Genomic DNA, 19,850 nt, shown 5'->3' on the forward strand with positions numbered 1-19,850 from the left:
CAGTTGTACTCCAATCTAACAGCATGCCAAGCTCTTGGAAATATGTGTGTAATGAATATGAACTCCTTGAGTTCTTCAAGGATGGATGCCTGTGGTTTATTTCATGATATTTATGTCAACACAGCAAGGTTAGGCAATGTTCATTCAATAGCCTTCTGGTAAGTTTCCTTTTCCATAACCTTGGTCTTCAGTAATGTGTTATGGGAATTATTATTCTAAATGTTCTTTGATGAAAAACTCTGTGTTTCTTTAGAAAAAAACATTGTAATTGTTTTCAGGAGGCATAATCTTCCATGGCTATATTACGGTGATCAACCAGGACTAGCATCCCAAGTGCTTGAGGCAAATAATTTCCCTACAGTCTTCAGCTTTAAAGGAACAGATAAGGTAGGTGTTAGGTAGTAGACATGGGGAAACAGACACTAGGAAGAGGACATAATTGCATAAAGAGGTATAGATTCATTGCAGATGTGGCTGCACTAAAGACAGTTTTTAGGAAGTTACTGTAACAAAACTTTATGTGAGATCTTTTGGAAGAGGGAGTGGATATACATGCAGAAAGCCTTGAGGTAAGATTATCTTACTGACTTATTCACTTGCTCACACATTTATTTTGCTGACACTCTCAAACCTGCATTCTCATTAGGCTAAAATGTGCTTGCCTGAATGTCTGACCAGGATCAATTGTGTGTGATAAAAGAAACAAGGCATGCCAGCTATTATGTCCTCAGGATTTCTCTGGATTGGCAGTGATGAGCTAGTAATTAGGCAAATCCTTTATACTCCTTAGGTATAAATAGTTTTGGCACTGTCCTTTGCTTCAGAGTGTTGTGTCTTACGGTCTCCATAAAACTGAGGGAAAGATGGACTTTTTTCCTCATTTGAGATATATACATCCTCTTGTAAGTTTTCCTAGTGAGCTAACTGGAAAAAAAGAGGTATATGTGATGTGCTGAAACTTTCTTGTCCTTCTCCAGCGTGCCTGGAGAAGGTGCCAAGGTACACACTCTTTTGCTGATATGTTGCCCATGCCATGGTTTTATCAGAACCTGTTTCTTAATTGTATTGCTGGGAACAGCATTCTACATTATTGCTGTGCAGTGTTTACCCTTTCCTTCTGGTGCTTGCACATGCATTTCTATCCATATTTCATTTATCTTAGTATCTCTGTTGCAAATCTCTATAAGTGGAGTTATATCATCGATGCATTCAGTCTATTATTCCAGCCTTTTCCTGTTCTACAGAGAACTGGATAAAAAGAAAAGCCAGGTATCCATCCCTGCAAGGGATGTACTCCTTAAGTATCTTGTTAACTGCCACAGTTCTAGGAAGGAATCAACCGTTTTATTTTAGCAATTCATTGTAAAATTAAAATAATGAATAAGAAAAACTGGAACAGTTTATTCAAGGTAAGGTAATCACAGAAAGTATGTACACCTAGTGAGATAACCTGTTTGTCAGTTATGCTGTCAGATCTATCTGGAGTGTTTTTACTGGCTCAGAAGTAAAATAATGGTTTTATAATAAAACAATAGGGTTTTTTCAGCCATTTTTTTTTTAATTATTTAAAAACGATACAATGCAGCTTCTGTTTTAGCAACTGGAATACTCATTATTCTGAACACTGGAGGTCCTGGAAGACCTCAAGATCCCAGCCTGGAATCTTTCAGTTTTCTTATTAATTTAGGGCATGTCTACTTATATAGAAGTTCCTTTGGAACTTTTCTTCATGTTACCAATGAAGCTGTAGAATAGTACGATTTTTTAAAAAATAAACTACCAAAACCAATATAAAAACCTAAAACCAAGGGAAAAACGGAAGCATTATGCTGGAAGTTTAGGGAAACATCAAGCAATGAGACAGCAGTCCCTAAAATGTATATGTCCACTTATGTTCACTGTTTCTTTATCTTTTCTCATCATTAGGATGTAAAGCTGCAATTTATTGCAGCATCTTTTGATGCAACTGGGAAGTTTCTTAAGTGGCAAAATTTGGAAGGAGGCATCTTACAGGTATGTTTGATTTTAATTACCTTTTTTTTTGATACCATAATATTCTGATGGCCATTAGCCAAATTTATGACAAAAGCCAGGAGTCTGGTTACAACCTTAGTGACCTTTTATAAAACAAGCATAGAGCTAGATTAAGGAAAATAGCTCTTAATTTCTGCTCACAATGATTTAAACAGAATAAAAAGTATAAATCCAGCAAAATTGCCCTCACCAATATGAATCTGGAATATTGGAAAGCTCTGAAGAAAAGCAGAAGTTGTTTAGAATCAACTCTCTCCTTCTTCCATTCAGCATACAGTTACCCATGTATGTAATTTATTATTAGAAAATGTATTTTCTTTGTGAGAAAAATACATTCTCTATCAGTCTACACACTTCTATAAAAAATTCAGGGTGTATTTCCCTGTTGGATGTTGTCACCTGTTTTCACACATTATTGTGTGAATACAATCAGTATTATGTCACTACCAAGAGAGGTGGGAAAGCTGATCTATCACCCCTTCATCTTTCAGTCCTCATGAGATTTTTTTGTTTGTTTACTTCTTTTGGTTTTAATATAACATACTTTGGTCAGCATCTCCCTGGCTTTTACATAACAGAAAGATTTAAAAACTTGCTGGCAGACTTTACACAGAATTTGGGAGTGCGGGCTAGAGGATTCCTAATACCCTTGGACACTCTGCACTCAGATTTCAGCAGCACTTGCACATTCTTCTTCAGCAGTGCCATGCTCTAGAGGATGGGAAAAAGTCAGAGAAGAAGCAAGTGGAAAACACAACAGTAATTAGCCTAACAGCAGAAACTGGCAGCTCTGAAACATACTACAGACTAGAATTTGTTTAGTAGTCCAGTCATGAGCTAGACACTTTGAGCAATTCCCTGGACAGGCAACAATAGCAGGAACAACTAGGAATTTTCTGTGTCCTTTTCCAGGCTCTTCATGTCAGTCTTAGAGCACATCACTTCAAATCCTGTAATATCTACAGAAGAGCAGCTGACTTTCAGGATTTAGAAAGTAACTGCTGTTTCTTTTGTTATTGTCTCAGGATAAACTGTCTTGCAACTGCCTCTCAAATACTAAGGAAAACTAATGTCAAATGAGAAAAAACTAATGTCAATGAGAAAACAGGTCACCAAGCTAATTACTGTGCATAGAAAATGAGACATTCTGACATTCTGATTTTAGGGTTTATTGGAACACATTCATTTCCTAAGTGCAGAGCTTTTAGTAGAATGCTTACTTAAGAGAAAGGGGTCCTAATAAAGCTTGAGGCAGCACAGGGTGTTGAACATTTAATCCCCAGGCTCTTCTTGCCTGGTTGGATGCTGCTGTCCACAAGTTTTGACTTCAGTGGTGAAACTGAAAAATAAGCATAGGTAAACTAAAACAGCATTTTAAAACCACCAGTATTAGTACAATAAATAGTCATGTTTGATCTTCAAAGTCAAGCCCTGTTTTCTTAAAAAATAGAACAAAATATCTTCTGTTAGAACTGTGAATGCGTAAATTGTTTGCCATACCTGTGAATGTTTCATGTGAGATACCTATCAATTAACCTAATTATAATTACGTTTTGTTCAGCTTTGTCCTGATACACAGGCTAAACTGAATGCAGCTTACACATTTGGAACAACTTATCAACAAAGTGTAAGTAAGAGATAAAATACTATACCGAATTTTTAATTAAGTTGTTTTATATGTCATCAGTAATTCAGTGTATATTAAAGGACCTCTGGAAATTTGCCATAAGGTGCAACATGAACCTCTTTCTTATGAAAGAAACAACTTGTGGAAGTTGCTTAATTTAATTTCTTTATTATTGACTGATAAAAATGTATTTTTAAAAAATTATTTACATGTACATCATGAAACTACATAGGACAATAAAAATAAATTGGGCTGGCATTTGTATTTATAAAGCTGCTAACTTACCAGTGGAAAAGCATAGTGCCTCTATTCCAGCAGTCACATGCTTTGCATTGTAACTTCTGATTTTCCTGTCACCATCTTTGCCCAAGTTTCATATGGAAAGAATTTATATCCAATCATACCGTGCCTTTATGTTGTACCTGTTAACTCTTTAATGTATTCCCTGATTTCAGTCCTTTCAATAAAGAGATTGAAGGCAAGTTTTAATGGAACAGATGACTTACCAGAGGAAAGAGATTACATTTAGCTGTGTTCACTATGGGAAAAACTACTAGAGTTTTTACACCATACTAAACACCAGGAAAGGGGATAAAACACTTGAGCTTGTGCATATTTATACATGCTACATATATACTTAGTATCTGGAATGCCTTGTCTTTTTCAAAGGACTAGGACAGATTCCACAATAGTTTTGTAGGGGAAGAATCCCCTACAATTTGAAAAAATCATTAAATGGCTAAAGTGATCTTGTATTTTAACATTTCTTTCTTGTAGTGCCAAGTTTCAATTTCCAAGATTTTACTGGATTTTGCTAATCCAATCTTCTATGACTTATTCCTTGAATATAATGGTGACAATGGACAGCAATATCTTTGGGCTGTGCCAGTTTTAAATTTGAATCTTCAATCCAATGAAATGTTTGTTAATCAAGGTAAGATTATCACAGTAACATTTATGTGAATTTAAATAATCTGAATAATTTTAAATAGAAAGAATTTGTATTAATTGCTGTTGCTGAACTGTTTTCAAAGATGCTAAAACTCACATAGCTTGTTTCTGGTTTAAGAACTTAACATTTTATGGGCAAGTTCTGATAGTGTTAAATGCAAACTGGTTGCATACACCAACCTAATCAGTAATGTGCACTAATAAAGTAATGCAATTTCATTAAGAAATTTAAGTTGAAAACAAATAATTTCATGTCCTTAGTACAGTTAAATATGTCATACAGCTGTATGTATTGGTTATAGTAGATTTAATTCTTTTTGTATGTTGAATTAGGTTTTTAATATTATGTAATGCATTTTTTTCAAAGGCAGTAATATGAACAACTGGCTTTTGACCCGACGATTTTTTTTGGTGGATACTCTAAGTGGAAAAGAGAATGACTTGGAAGAAATGCCAAGAGTTATTCGAATTGCTAGCAAAATAACAATAAGGTGATCAGCAGTTCTGTTCATTTAGTATTTTCGGTATGAATTTAAATCAATATTTTCCAAGCAACTTATATATTTTCTGTATTAAAAATAATACTTTGTATTTGTGCAGCATTCGTCTGGTGTCCCGTACTCAGACAGGAGCTATCTACCCTCCTCTCCTCACTATTGCTTACACAGATGTGCTTGTCCAAAAGCCTGAAACCCAGAGTGTGACGGTGAGATCTTTGTGCTATCTTAATTGAACTGATTTGTTAATCATACTTTTAATTGGAAGGTTTTTTTTTAAACTGAATTAAAAATACAGTTCATTGTAATGCTTGTGTTAACTTTAGCCTTGAAATGAAAAACATTTAGGCCAGGATGTTATCAAACCAAGATAAACATTTCTCTTCCTTGTACAAATCTTTTAAACCGAAGCCAAAATAGGTCTTAGGTTAGATAGATATTTAAGGTGGAGGGAGTAATTTTAATGCTGCATGACAATTTTTATTTAATTCATACTGGGAGAAAAAAAGGTGTCTGAGCTATATAAAAGCTCACTATATGATTTTGCATATTGGTGTAATTACACTGAAGTTACTTTTAATCAACACTTATAAAAGAGAAACCATCAGACTTTTGGTATCTCAGGAAACAAAAAATTATGCACATTTGAAAGGACTGTAATTATGTACAGCTGTACAAGCTGTATCTTGCACTTAGCAGGCATCCATCCGTAGCATTACCGTTGTGAAAGCTACAGCAAGGGTAGCAGAGCACATGTAGCATACCAGAGCAGATGTATGCAGTAAAAGAAGATATATGTTGTACTTGTGTAGTAGCAAACTGCACCAACTACAAGTGTGAAAACTACAACTGTCTGTAGTGGTTGTAGCATTGCAGAATTTCTACGTATATTTACTTTCTGTATCTTTATATTCAGGTTTCCTTCTCAGTCAATTATGAGATGAATCAGTCAGAGGCTCAGATTCAGACTGATGTAAGTTGAATTACCCTTTGCTTCTCTAGTGATATACTTGCATTTTGTGGGGTTTTAAAATGCTGCAAATAATTTTTCATTCTCCTCAGGTTGCATTGGGTGTGTTGGGTGGGCTCGCAGTGTTATGGTGCCTCCTCAGGACTGCGGGCTGGAAGAGGCGTACAGGAAGCTCTGTAATTGACTTGCAGGTATAAACAGCTGGTAACCTTAAAAGAGACACACTTTCCTCTTTAAATAGAGACCTTTGCTATCATTCCCTGTGATACAACTATTCTGTTTCTTAAGGAAATGCAAATAATTTCTAGCATAGCTGCATAGAACTCTGAGCTGGAGTTAGGATCATTTAAGGAAGTAGGTTTTTTGCATTTTGGTTTCTGATGTTATCATTTAGGAAATGCTTTTGCTAAAAATAAAGCTATTTACAGAGCTATTCTGATCAGTTAAGTGGCCTTAGTTTTCAGATTAATTATTCTTTGAACAAAGGCCAGCATGTAGGATTTTCAGGTAGTGAATATATCAAAAATATATGACCACAATAGAAAATTTTTCTCAAGGCTACTTTTCAGTAGTCAAATTTCTTCCAGTGTGAATAGCATAACATTTCATACAAATGTACTTAATTAGTTTTACATTAATTAATTAGTTTTACAGATCTCTACAGCCTGTTTTTATAATTGCAGACAGTTTTCATGTTCATACTGTTTTATGCTGGAGACCTTGCCAACGTTTTCTTTGTCATCACAGTGGGCACAGGGATTTATTGGCTTGTGTTCTTCAAAGTAAGTGTTTTTCCAGATTTGAGCCCTATGAGAACCTATTAAAATTGCATACATATTTCCACCAAAAAATTAATTTCTTTTTTTTTTTTTTTTTCCTTTCTGGTCAGACTATCGAGGCAAGTTCTATATCATATTCTCTTTTGTGTTTTTCATTTTTATGTTTACCTGTTTCTTTTCCTTGGGATTCACTGTACTTGCCATCTGCTTAATAGTCACTTAAAATACTTTGCAAATTCAGTATTGCACATTAAATACTGATCTTTTTCTGCAAAACATTATTCCCTGTTAAACTTTTAGTATGCTGTTTCATGTGCTGTCCACACTGTTTCATTGTAACTTTTCGGTTATAGGCACAGCAGTTTGTCTCTGTCTTTTTACCACTTCCCTCTCAAGAAGAAGATTTTGTTACATATCTGGCCTGTGCATTTTGTTTAAAGGTAAATGTTTTCTTCTACTGACATTACAGACATTGCAACATATGCCTCTGTATATTTTCACTGTGCTTGTTTTTAGACATCTTTAGACATCTTTAGACAGTTCAGCTTATTCACGCATATATGTAAACAATTATTTTAAGGATTGAGTCATTTTTCCACAGACATTTATTTTGTGGTGTCTATATAGGGAAACAAATATCTAAAGAAGGTGATCTATGGAAAATTATTCTTTCAAGAATAAATGTGTAAAATAACCCAAAGAAAATAATACTATATCACAAAAGTAAGTACTTTTGTTTAAAGCAGTATATAAGTGCTGTCAGTTTGTGATTAAAAAGAGGATAGATGGCAGTAATTATGTTCAAGCATACTTGCATTATTCAGTGATCACTCTTCTATCTTCATGGGACATACAAGTATTTTATTATTTATTGGTATTGAATATGAATCCATTATAGAGGTTAATATGTTATGAGAAAAAAAATCTTTTTTTTTTTTAATTTGGTACTATGCTGTATTTTCTTCATTACTTTGGACATCATCCCATGACTGACCATTGTGCTACACTTTTAAATTTTTTTTAGAAAGTTGTATCAAAAGTTGGTAGCGAAGTTGCATTTTCAAGTATAGGCAAATATATTTCTTATTATGAATAACGAATGACGTGTGCAATGACTGTTTCTTCATCTTTGACCATATGCTGTTGCTGTCCTTACTTGTTAAATTTCTCTTTCTTCTTTCTCAGGCTCTGCAGTTCTTACATTTGCTGGTTTCACAGCTTACTGTAGATATTTTCTTCATTGACTGGGAAAGACCTAAGGGAAAAGTTCTTAAGGCAGTTGAAGGTAGTTCAAACTATGCTTGTTTGTATAAACAGCTTTGGTTAAATTCCAGATATACCTTCAAGTATTAAATTTCTGAGCTTTATTTTATGTATTCTTCTTAGGTGAAGGTGTTGTTAAAAGTGCTGCTGCACCTGTGAGCATATGGAGGACATATTTCATAGCAAATGAATGGAATGAAATTCAGACAGTGAGGAAGATAAATCCCCTCTTTCAAGTGCTTGCAGTTCTTTTTTTTCTGGAGGTAATATTACTACAGCTGTTACTGTTATTAATTGTTTATGGTTCACAACCAGAGTACAATATAAAAGTCTGTTTTTTAGTTCCTGCATTGTCTGTGGTAATAGTGGGTGACCTTCACGTTCACTTGAAAACATGTAACTTAGTAAAATAATTATTTTAATAATTTTTTTAATTTATATGTAGGTATGTATAACTCATTGCAACATTTCATTAAGGAAGACTTGAAAAAAACAAACCAACCTTTAATTACCTTAGAGATCTTTGTTAGTTTTGTTTGAGTTTCTTTGAGGTAATGTTACCCTAAATGGCTTAAGAGATTGATAAATCTGTGTACACACTTAATTCTTTATTTGCCTACTGCCTCCCACCTGCCACAGTGTACAGCTTTATTTCTGGTTTCCTATTTATCTGGACTGAGCTTCCTTCCTGCTAATTTGCTGTAGTCATATTTTATAAAGCAGGAAATGAAATGTGCCAGTTCTGTTCCTGATGGCATAAAACAGGGCATTATGCCTTCAGTTACAGCTTAAGGATACTTGAGAAGTAGGGCTTTAAATTTTCAAAAAACACTTTTCTTTGCCTCTCCTGAGGTTTGGTATGTGCTTTTATTTTGGGAGGTTTTCTTATAAGCAGCTATATGCTACAGGCTTTGTGAGATTTGTTTACATATTTTTAATACTTTTATTCATTTGTATGTTTCTGGTTTTAAGGTTCTTGTTTTTATTTTAACCTAAATAGAGTAAAAACAAAAACCTTTCTATGTTCACTACATTGGTATATTTACTGCTGGTAAAAACAGGCCAGGAACAACTTCTGTGCCATGTTGCAAAATGGGGACAGGAGGAAAGAGCACAGTCTCAAAACTAACCAGTATCCTCAGGTTACTTTCCCCAGTCTCCTGGTATCATAGAAGGGAGAGGTTAGGTTATAATAATGGAATGGCTAGGGTTGGAAGGGACCTTAAAGATTATCTAGATTCTGGTAGGGACACCTATCACTAGATCAGCCCCATCTGACCATATACCGCCAGGAATGGAGCTTTCACTAATTCCCATGGCAACCTGTGCCAGTGCCCTACTGCCATCATAACAAAGAATTTCCTCCTAATATCTACTCTAAATCTTTCCTCTTCAACTTTTAAACCATTGCCTCTTATCCTTTCACTACACACCCATGAAAAAAGTCCTACCCCAGCTTTCTTGTAAGTCCCCTTCAGGTATTAGAAAGCTGCTATAAAGTCACCTCAGCGCCTCATCTTCTCCAGGTTGAACAACCCCAACTTCCTCAGCCTGGCTTCATAGGGTTTAGTAACTCATAGTAGAGGTTGATAAACAGCTTGCTGTTCATGAATTTCCCTCTGGAGAATCCCTTTATTGCCACTAGTGGATGAAGTCAAGAAAGATACCTGAATAGGCTAAAACTGGTGTTGGTGGAAACCTCAGGTAATCTTTTTAAGCTGTCATGCTGGAGACAGGAATGTAGTTTCCCTAGAACCATAATGCACAGTAGACATGGCAATCAGGTGCTCACTACAAGGAAGAGCTTCTGTTCTGAACTCCAAACCAATCTTCTTGGGTTCCCAATTTTGATAAAGTGTCTGCTCAGTTCTCGTTAATCATGGTGACAGGCTGTACAGTAGTAGAAAACAAGCCAGGAAAAGTCATAGCTGGAGGAAGTTGCAACACATAGAAGAAGGAGATTGATAAGTTGATAAGACACTTTGTTTTAGTTTGTGGCCAGCCGTGGTATGACAGTTTTCATAGTGATCAGTGTCTTTAGCAGTTTTGAGCTAACCAGGTACTAGGGCTAGGAGGAGCAAAACCCAGGGCAGATAACCCAAGCTGGCCAACAGAAGTACCATACCATACCATACCCTACCATACCATAATTGCCACTCTCACTATAAATTGGGAAGTTTGCTAGGGACAGGGCTTTTCCTCAGTGGCCGCTGTCCCTGGGGGGTCTCTGTCCATTGTTTTGTCCCCAAGGCCTTTCCTGCTCGCTGTGACCATCACACTCTACCTGGAACTGTATTGTCACAGTGTTTGACATCTGGCATTCACTGCTGGGAGTGCCCAGCTCATGACTACTATATGGGCTTTGTATTTCATATTAGTGTCTGGATTAATATTAGTTATATCTTATTAGTTTATTACATCTGTTTTCATTTCAACCCCTGGGTCTCTTTTATTTTCCCAGTTCCCCTTCTTGGATGGTAAAGGTCATCTGGTGATAGATAATAAGTGCCTAATAACTGCCTTAGAGAGTCACTGTCAGTGGGGCTGAGTCAGATCAGTGACCAGTGGTGTCCCACAGGGGTCAGTGCTGAGTCCAGTCTTACTCAATATATTCCTTAATGTCCTGGATGATGGGATAGAGTCTATCATCAGCAAGTTCACTGATGATACAAAACTGGGAAGGGTGGGTGGTATGCCAGAGGACTGTGCTGCTATCCACCATGACCTGGACAGATGGGTGGAGAGAAACAAAATTAAGCTGAATAAGGGCAAGTGTAAAATACTCCATCTGGGGAGGAGCAACCCCATGCACCGGTACAGGTTAAATGTTGACCTCCTGGAAAGCAGCTCTGGAGAAAAGGACCTGGGAGTCATGGTGGACAACAGGCTCACCATGAGCCAACAATGTGTCCTGGCAGCCAAGAGGGCCGGTGCCATCCTGGGCTGCATTAAAAAGAGCAGGGCCAACAGGTTGAAGGAGTTTAAGCTCCCCCTCTACTCTACCCTGGTGAGGCCTCACCTGGAGTATTGTGCACAGCTCTTGGCTTCCCAGTTCAAGGACAAGGAACTACTGGAGAGAGTCCAGCACAGAGCCACTAAGATGATTAAGGGATTGGAGCACCTGCCCTATGAGGAAAGGCTGAGAGAGCTTGGGTTGTTTAGCTTAGAGAAAAGGAAGCTGAGGGGGTATCTTATCAATGTTTATAAATATCTAAAGGGTGGCGGTCAGGAGGATGGTGTCCAGTGGTATCCAGTGACAGAACAGGGGGTAATGGACACAAGCTGGCACACAAGAGATTTAAATTAAGTATGAAAAAGTACTTCTTCACTTTGAGGGTACCTCATCACTGGAATAGATTGCTCTGAGAGGTTGTGGAGTCTCCATTCCTGGAGACATTCAAGACCTGCTTGGATGTATTCCTCTCAACACAGCTCTAGGGGATCCTGCTCTGACAGGGGGGGTTGGACTAGATGATCCTCAGAGAGAGGTCTCTTTCCTTACCATTCTGTGATTCTGTGAGATAGTACTCTGGCAGCAAAAATGAGCTTTTCAATGTGGTACTGGGTCTGTCTGGGATGGAGTTAATTTTCTTCACAGCAACCCAAAGGGTTTGGATTTGTGGCTAAAACAGGGCTGATATTACACCAGTGTTTTGGCTTTTGCTGAACTGTGCTTGCAGAGCATCAAGGTCTCCAGCAAGTTGACTGGGGCTGTGCAAGAAGCTGGAAGGAGAACACAACCAGGGCAGCTGACCCCAGCTGACCAAAGGGGTATTCCATACCATGTATCATGATGCTTAATTCGAGGGCAGTGATTTTCTGAGGACTGGATGAGCATCGGTTTGCTTGTGGGAAGTGGTCAGTGATTGCATCACTTGTTGTGCAATACATTTTTGGTGCAGCTTCAGTTCTAAATGATTTTCATAAAATTTTCACCTCCTTGGTGCTCCTACAAAGAGTATTTCTCTCATCTTTTTTATTTGGGAACCTCTTCTAGATTGTTTGTTTAAAATAGATTCAGCCATAAAGACAGTAGGGGGAAATATATTTCTGTTCAGTAAAAACAAAAAAGTCCCAGTTTCTTACAGCTACAAAACAAATAAAAATATGTTTTAACACTGAGATTATCATAAGATTTAGCTGCAGTTGGTTTTGAACTTATGTATCAAAACATATGTTTTATGTTTTTCATTCTCTTTCTCCATAGCACAGGATCACAAAATCAGATTCTATCATAGTGAACATGCCTCTCAGGTCTATTTTTCTACTACTCAGGTCCATTTTTCCTAATTTTTTTATTCTTACTTCCCGTTATGATGGAAACAACAGAATAAAAATTAATACTATTCATTGCCTCATGTCTTATTGACCTTCTTATCTCTTCAGGTGGTAGGATTTTCAAACCTGGCTTTAATGGATTCTTCGTCCAGTCTTACAAGAAGCACTGAGAGTTACATAGCTCCTTCAAGCCGTATTTTAAGATTCGGGGTGTCTGCTGCACTCTGGCTGGCCATTGCTTTCTTACAGGTATGTGTAACACTGGACTTACTGAGTTAGCATTTCAGGCTGGTTTCTGAAAGCTGAAATGTATCTCTAGGCCATCAATATTATGTATCATAGTTCTGGGTATATTCGTGACTGTTTTGCTTGATCTAGACTTTCAGCAGCTTTAGCATGGCACACTTTTAGAACTCAAAATGAATCTTCCATGCTATGAGACTTCTTACTTTGTAGTCAGAATATTAATTCCCTTGAGATGTGCATTTATGTAACTACATTGTTTTGTTTAAACAACTTAGAAGCATCTCGTAGTTCAGAATGAAGAACAGGTTATTGCTACAGCTTTACTTCTGAGAAGAATGTCAGTCCAATTTCATAGAGTCCAATGCAATGATGGCCACTACAGAAGTCTTTCTGTATTTGAAACTGTGATGTTAATTGCTTAAGTCAAATCTGATTAACTAATAAAAGAAAATTTGGCTGATTTATTTCAGGTCATATTTTTTTCTGTGATTTATGAAAGATACGTTGAAGACAAGATAAGACAATTTGTTGATTTGTGTTGCATGAGCAATGTAAGTATTTCATTATCTCATTTGTACAATAACATGTTTAATAACATGGTACCTAGGATAGTTCTAGGAATGTTAAAAAATATTTATTCACTTCATTTAATCAGAAATTATTACTAGCCAACGTTGATGTTTATGTTAGCTCACTTCATTGGTGCTATCTAGAAGATGGATTTGCTGCTGTTCTTTTTGTCCTGGTTTGCATTTTACTACTTTCATGTTACAGACACAGGTGTCTCAGCTTTATTTAATATATTTACATTCAGTTTTTACTCTTATCTTGTGGTTGTCGCTCTCGGACAGTTGTCACTCTTTTCATTCCTTTTCATTTATTCATATCTAAACTACTTCCTTTCAGTTTAAATATGGGTCTTGAAGATTTGTATTGCAAATCCTCTACTGTGAAAAGGAAATCCCTTTTAGACACAGAAGAGTGCAGTCACAACTGGTTGAATTAGCTCATTTGGCCAGAATGTTTTAAAAATATAGAAATTAACCCCTTTTGTCAGCTGTTTCAGCCTTGGTTATTCATCTTCTGTGAAAAGCCATGGTAGTGCATGGCTGTAGAGAGAGCTGATTTTAGTTTTTATGTGTATGTAAGCATTGTATCATATTAAATGAAGTTCTATTAAATATAGTCTCCTAGGAGCTCAGCTGAAATCAGACATATATATATTGTATCACAGAAATAAGTATTGAATCAAAACAAAAGCTAGTAACTTTGCTTTAATTTTTTGACTTTGTGGAATTAAGTAGTGATCCTTGCTGTTGATAAATTAAACTTGGCACTGGCGTATGTTTCTAGTTAAATATAGATAAAACTAATCACTAAAAGAGTTACTAAATATTTTTCTGTCATATTTATTTTGGTATGTGTGTCATTTGCATTTGCAGAAGAGCTGGTCTTTCTCATCACCACTGTGAATTCAAAAGATCAAACCCAAAAGGTTTAATTAAAGTATTCTTCTCTTCCCTCTATCTCTTTAGATTTCAGTGTTTCTCTTATCACACAGCTGCTTTGGTTATTATATCCATGGTCGCTCTGTGCATGGACATGCAGATACCAATATGGAAGAAATGAATATGAACCTAAAGAGAGAAGCAGTAAGTAAAATCAGGAAGGTTTACACCTGCTCTAATTATTGATTTCTTTTTTTAAAAAATCCCACACCTTTGCCTAGGAAGAATAGAATATAACAAGTGGACAGAAAACAACATAACCATGACAATTTTAAATCTTGAACATTGAAATGGTGGGGAATCCTTTTAAGATTTGTAACTTGCCTGTTCCCATAATTTTTTCCTAATTGCTTAATATAATTGGGACAAAAGCAGTTCTATCGAGATGTTAAATTTTCTGTTTTCTTGGGGTTTTGAGATTCATTAAATTCCACCTAAAAACATATGGTAAAATGGAACCCAAAGCACAAAAAAAGCAGGAATATAAATCTAAATCATAAAAGAAAGGGCTTCAGAGTGAATTTCAAAAGATGTATTAAAAGGTAATGAACTGAACACGGGTGAAAAGAGGAATAAGACTTTTTGACAGCAGGGGTCAGGATTTCGTATCCTAAGAAAATCTTGCTATGATAGAACCAAGATTGTAGTGAGTTCAAGTATTTGGAGATATTAAATACTATGTGTACATGAAAGGGAGGAAAGGAAAAGCTTTTGACTTTTTTGGGTCTATGAATGACATTAATAATGTTAATTAACAATTGCTATAACTATACAGGAAAATCTGTGTAGTCAGAGAGGATTGTTACCAAACACAGATGGCCAGACATTTCAGATTTCCATTTCAAGGAATATGCGACAGAACTATGACAGGATTCATGAAACCCTAACAAGAGTAAGTGAGATACTTGTATTCTCTAGATGTTATTTAAAATATGCAGCTTTTCTGCTGAAGTGATGGTCCTGTTTTATTCCAGAAACGTGGTCCTACTAGGCTTTTGGACTCATCTGTAAATACTTTTGAACAGAGCACAAGGGCATACAACACCATGAACAAATTCCTCAGTTCTTTTATTGATCACGTATGTATATTGACATTACTACATTAAGGAAAATATAATTATAGTAAGTAGAGACTAAAAATTGTAGCTGAGGGACTGTCATTTCTCTTTAAGCATATGTGCTTAAAGACATTGTTAAAGGCTTATAACAACTGGAACAGCACTTCATTTAAAAAACAAAAAAAGAGTACTGTCCAACAGCACAGCATGCTCTTAAAAATGACAAATCCTCTTTTGTTTGGACTTATTTTTGTCTTGGAATAGACGAGTGCTTTTATTTTCCTTCATAAAGGCCTAAATAGCTGTACTTCTCTTCAAAACAAGTACTTTTTCTTTGAAATCATAAAACAAGAAAACTGTTTTCCTTTTCTTATAGGTTCATAAAGAAATTGATTATATTGTTAAAGATAAGTTGCTGCTTGAACGGATTCTTGGCATGGAGTTCATGGAACCCTTAGAGAAAAGTATTTTTTACAACGGTAAGAAGATTTGTGAATTGGTATTTGTACAATCATAAACATGTAGGTTTCTGTGTCGATTTCTTTCCCAGAATTTGCATTCTAAACTTACATTCTAAATTGGACTTTACAGCAGGAGAGGTCATTAAAAGACCTCTTGTAATGGAAGTATTTGAGAGATGTTATTCAGGTTACAGAAATCCTATTTATAATTTGGCGCTTGACTGCAATGTTTTTTTCTTTTAGGCAACTGAAAGTATACTGTGTAGAGACGTGCATGTGTTTATGAAGTGCTTCTTTGGCTTGTTATCTAGATCCAATATCAACTTTGTAAATAGAAAACAGACCCACAATATTTAGATAGGTCCATGCTTTTTTTTTAGTGTAGAAACAACGTACTTACAGAACAACTAAAGGTACAGAAAGACAATTTTTTTAAAGAGGATATTGATCACAGTAAGGACATTTTAATGGAATACTTGATGTTTATCTTTTCTCCACTCCATAATTTTCATTCTTGAATATATTATTTTGAAGCTTTTTAAGCGTTGCCAATACCTGCAGCAAAACCAAGTATTCCAGCAGAAACAGGGATGACATGAGTTCTGTTTCTGGTCCCCAGAGCTATGCCAAATAAAATTGGATTCTCCAGTGCACCATCCTGAACTCCAAGCTCATGCTGAACCTAGCCTTAAGTATTTTCAAGTGACTGGTACATGTGGAAAAAATAGATTTAGTGAAAGTGCTCAAGCATATCTCAACCTTACTAAATCTGAATCCCTGGAAGACTGATGCTGTGAAACACCAAGTCTCTAAAACCCTTGACCTATTTATAATTACTGCCAGGTGGCTAATATCTGCATCACTGGAATCCTCATGCAGTGTTAGGCCCTCCCCTTCCAAGATTCTGAAACCCTGGCTCCTGGTCTGCTGTTTACAAATGTGTACCGGATACATTTCACTGCAATTAAAAATAAGATGTGAGCTTAGGCCTGATACCAGTCTGTTTCCTCAGTTTCCTGAACTCTACAGAATCCTTCAAAACTCATATTTGAAAACTTCAGTTCAGATCCAGATTCTACCTCTAATCATAAATTTGGCCATCACCTGCATAAAATGTAAACACTTACTACAGATCCAAGGCCTCATTATGAGTCCCTCAAGTACCTGGCTTTCCAGCCTCACTGCTCAGAAACTCTGAACTTCATCAGAACTGTAATGCAGTCCATAGATATTGCCAGATGACCATTATGACCACGTCATAAACATATCATTATTCTTGTATCATTATTCAGTCCGCAGACTACACCACTGTGCTTTGCAGAACTTTTCCTGCTTTCTGACACCAGAGCTGCAAAAGGTGAACCCTAATTAGAATTGCAAACCTTGCTGTATAATCAGGAACGCAGTGCATGCTTTCAAGCTAGGTATGGTTGTAGTCTGATATTTTTGCTCAGTCTGGATGTCTGAGCTACATGTCATTCAATACAGGTTTGGGCTCTCCTCCCTTATCATGGTGAAGCACTATCTTTTGTAATATATGTTGCCAGATAACAGGTATCTGCCTTAAAACTATAACTAGGATTTTCTTCAGTCTTGGTCTGTGATTGCACAGCTTGCAGCATCTCTCATTCCAAAGCCCTATTCTAAACCCCTATTCTATGGTCTGTTCAGCCATAAGTATTGTAAAGTATGCAATGTCTGGGTTAAAATTAAGTGTGTAAGCAAAATGTAGTGTCTCCAGATTGTGCAGTACTCAGTGAAGATTTGGTGGTTTGGCTGCCATTATTTTAGAGTTCATAACTATTGATATAAATACATTGCTCAATGGCTTAGGCTGCCATGGTTCCCAGAAGCTTAGATACAAATCAAGATTACAGTAGAACATAAACAATTTGTAATGAAAATATGTTCTTTCAAATAGGACTTGCATTAGAAGTTTGGAGTTTTTTTCATTCTTATGAAAAAGTTTAAAGAGGGAAAAGAAGCTATAATCTGCAATTTTAAGTGTTCTTAAGTGGTGCTTGCTGACAGAGAAGTGGATAAATGGTGTAGATTTCTTTGGCTATGAAAAAGTGATTTTAAGCTTAACAGACCCATTTTCTGAGAAACCATCAACCAGTGGTTGATGTAAGTAAGGCATTAAGCATATGTTTTTATTATTTTGTTGAGTTGGGGCCAGAGTTAACACATGTTAAAAATTTCAGTGACAAGGAAGTTACACCTGGTTCTTGTTCAAAGCAGCCTGTTTTAAACAATATGAGTCTTAGGAGTGGATTAAGTTGCTTGTGGCATATTTTTTTTTCCTATTGTGTTCCATCAGTATTAAGCCATTTTATAAATGAAAAGGCTTGCATTATTTTGCTTAAATAGAATGTCATACCTAACTGTCATGGTGCCATAAAATGCCTAACTAAAATACCATAACTAGCTCTTACTCTGACTTCCTTTTTCTTAACAGCTATCTCAGTGTGGACTGATGAACTCCACAAACTTCCATTTCACATAAATAATATTTTTTCAAAAATTATTTTCTTTCTGTAGATGAAGGACACTCTTTCAGTGACATTCTCTATTATGGTAATGAGACAACACTGCTTATTTTTGATATCCTGTTTTTCTCTGTCGTGGATCTGGCTTCCCAAAGTTTTGTTTTAGCAGCTATTCTAACATATTTGCAGCAAGAGGTAATTTTCAATTTAAGAATAAAGCAGTATTTTGGTACAGACGTTTATATAGTTAAGGAGATAATTAAAGCAGTAAGTTAGCAGTATGTGGTGACAGATTATACTGAGAGCTTATAAAAGCTTTTTACTTTTTTTTTGTCAAATAGGCTTTTGAGAAGTTAATTTTATTCTCATGCCTGTCGTGAATGAAGAGACCAAATGACTTTCAATAGAAAACAAAAATATCTGTTGAAATTTAATCACACATAATTGTATCAGATTTGGGGTGGAAAGATGTTAGAAAATGTTTCAAAAATACTAAAGGGGATGAAGCTCCTGATTCACTCAGGTTATTTGTGATTTAAAGATAATGTGAAGTTATTATTTTATGTTATGTTCTGAAAGACACTGTTTTAAGTATTTCTTTGTTAATACCTTTTTTTCTAAAATGTTCTTAGATATTTAGGTTTTTTCGTAATGCACTGGGGCAGAAGAATTTGGCATCCAAAACCTTGGTGGATGAAAGGTTTCTCATCTAATTAAGAAGATTAATAACTTTGAGGAGTTAATTGTGGAAATTATGTCCCTGGTCAAAGCATCTCTGACCTGCAGATTGATGGTAGTGGGCTTTTCAATAATAATAATGATATAATGGTTTTGAAAGTTATCATTTTTATATTGTGTACTATTAAGCTTTATTTTTGTGTATTTACAAATATTTTTTAGATTTGTGAACACTAAGCCATAGGCCTTTAAAAGGAAATGTACATGAAAATAATACAGAGGTAAACTTGATAACCGCTGTTATTAGAATGAGATAAAATTGTTTAATGGCTTTTGGTAAGATGGTCTGCTCACTTTGATATAATAATCTGAGCATTTTGGTTGGCAGGAGAAGTTGTCGAGTTTTCTGAAAATTTCTCTTGGAGTTTATAATTGTTTTTCTTGGGTGTGGACTGCAGATGACAAAGTTTTCTTGTGTTTGAGATGCAGTATTGTTACAGTGATGCAAAAAAATAGTCCAGTTATGTTAGAGCAGAGGAGGTGGTTATAAGTACTTGGACCTTGTTCCTGATCCTCTGATGTGAAATCTCCAGGGAAATACAGTCATTCTTCCATGCTGTTTCTGCACAAGTGAAATAGAAACAATTGTTCTTACCTTTTTTACAAGTGTTTTCACAGATGCCTATATATATACTCGTGTACCTCTGTCTCTCAAGCTTTCTGGCTTTTTTATCTTGAGCTATAACACAGAAACCATGATCATTTTACCATCACCATTTACCATCACCATCAATATTTTTGGAATTTAGACAAATTGATAATTATTCAAGTGCCACTTATTAAGTATTAAGAGGAATTATGAATGGCCTTCAAAACACCTTAAATTAAGGTGTCTACCTCCCATTTGTATTCCTGAAAAGTCTCCTACCTTTTTAAAATTATGTTTTTCAGCAAATGGTTCAATGGGAAAAGAGTTTGCTGGTTATGTAGCTGTTACTTGGTTTTAGATAA

General features: G+C 35.9%; 1 protein-coding gene across 1 annotated transcript in view; it reads left to right on the forward strand.

The window, feature by feature from the left end:
* The window catches only part of TMEM67 (transmembrane protein 67), a 28,281-nt gene extending 9,274 nt beyond the window's left edge, over positions 1-19,007 (forward strand). The window contains exons 8-28 of the mRNA XM_030444708.1: positions 4-158; positions 279-387; positions 1,927-2,013; positions 3,596-3,661; positions 4,439-4,595; positions 4,980-5,103; positions 5,213-5,318; positions 6,026-6,082; positions 6,172-6,270; positions 6,763-6,861; positions 7,212-7,298; positions 8,044-8,143; positions 8,245-8,384; positions 12,508-12,648; positions 13,116-13,196; positions 14,181-14,297; positions 14,929-15,045; positions 15,128-15,232; positions 15,588-15,690; positions 18,214-18,356; positions 18,794-19,007. Of these exons, the coding sequence (XP_030300568.1) occupies positions 4-158; positions 279-387; positions 1,927-2,013; positions 3,596-3,661; positions 4,439-4,595; positions 4,980-5,103; positions 5,213-5,318; positions 6,026-6,082; positions 6,172-6,270; positions 6,763-6,861; positions 7,212-7,298; positions 8,044-8,143; positions 8,245-8,384; positions 12,508-12,648; positions 13,116-13,196; positions 14,181-14,297; positions 14,929-15,045; positions 15,128-15,232; positions 15,588-15,690; positions 18,214-18,356; positions 18,794-18,874 (2,274 nt within the window). The 3' untranslated portion in view covers positions 18,875-19,007. The remainder of the gene's footprint in view (positions 1-3; positions 159-278; positions 388-1,926; positions 2,014-3,595; positions 3,662-4,438; positions 4,596-4,979; positions 5,104-5,212; positions 5,319-6,025; positions 6,083-6,171; positions 6,271-6,762; positions 6,862-7,211; positions 7,299-8,043; positions 8,144-8,244; positions 8,385-12,507; positions 12,649-13,115; positions 13,197-14,180; positions 14,298-14,928; positions 15,046-15,127; positions 15,233-15,587; positions 15,691-18,213; positions 18,357-18,793) is intronic.
* Positions 19,008-19,850: the final 843 nt, after the last annotated feature.

This window comes from Calypte anna, chromosome 2, assembly GCF_003957555.1.
Source record: "Calypte anna isolate BGI_N300 chromosome 2, bCalAnn1_v1.p, whole genome shotgun sequence".
Lineage (NCBI taxonomy): Eukaryota > Metazoa > Chordata > Aves > Apodiformes > Trochilidae > Calypte > Calypte anna.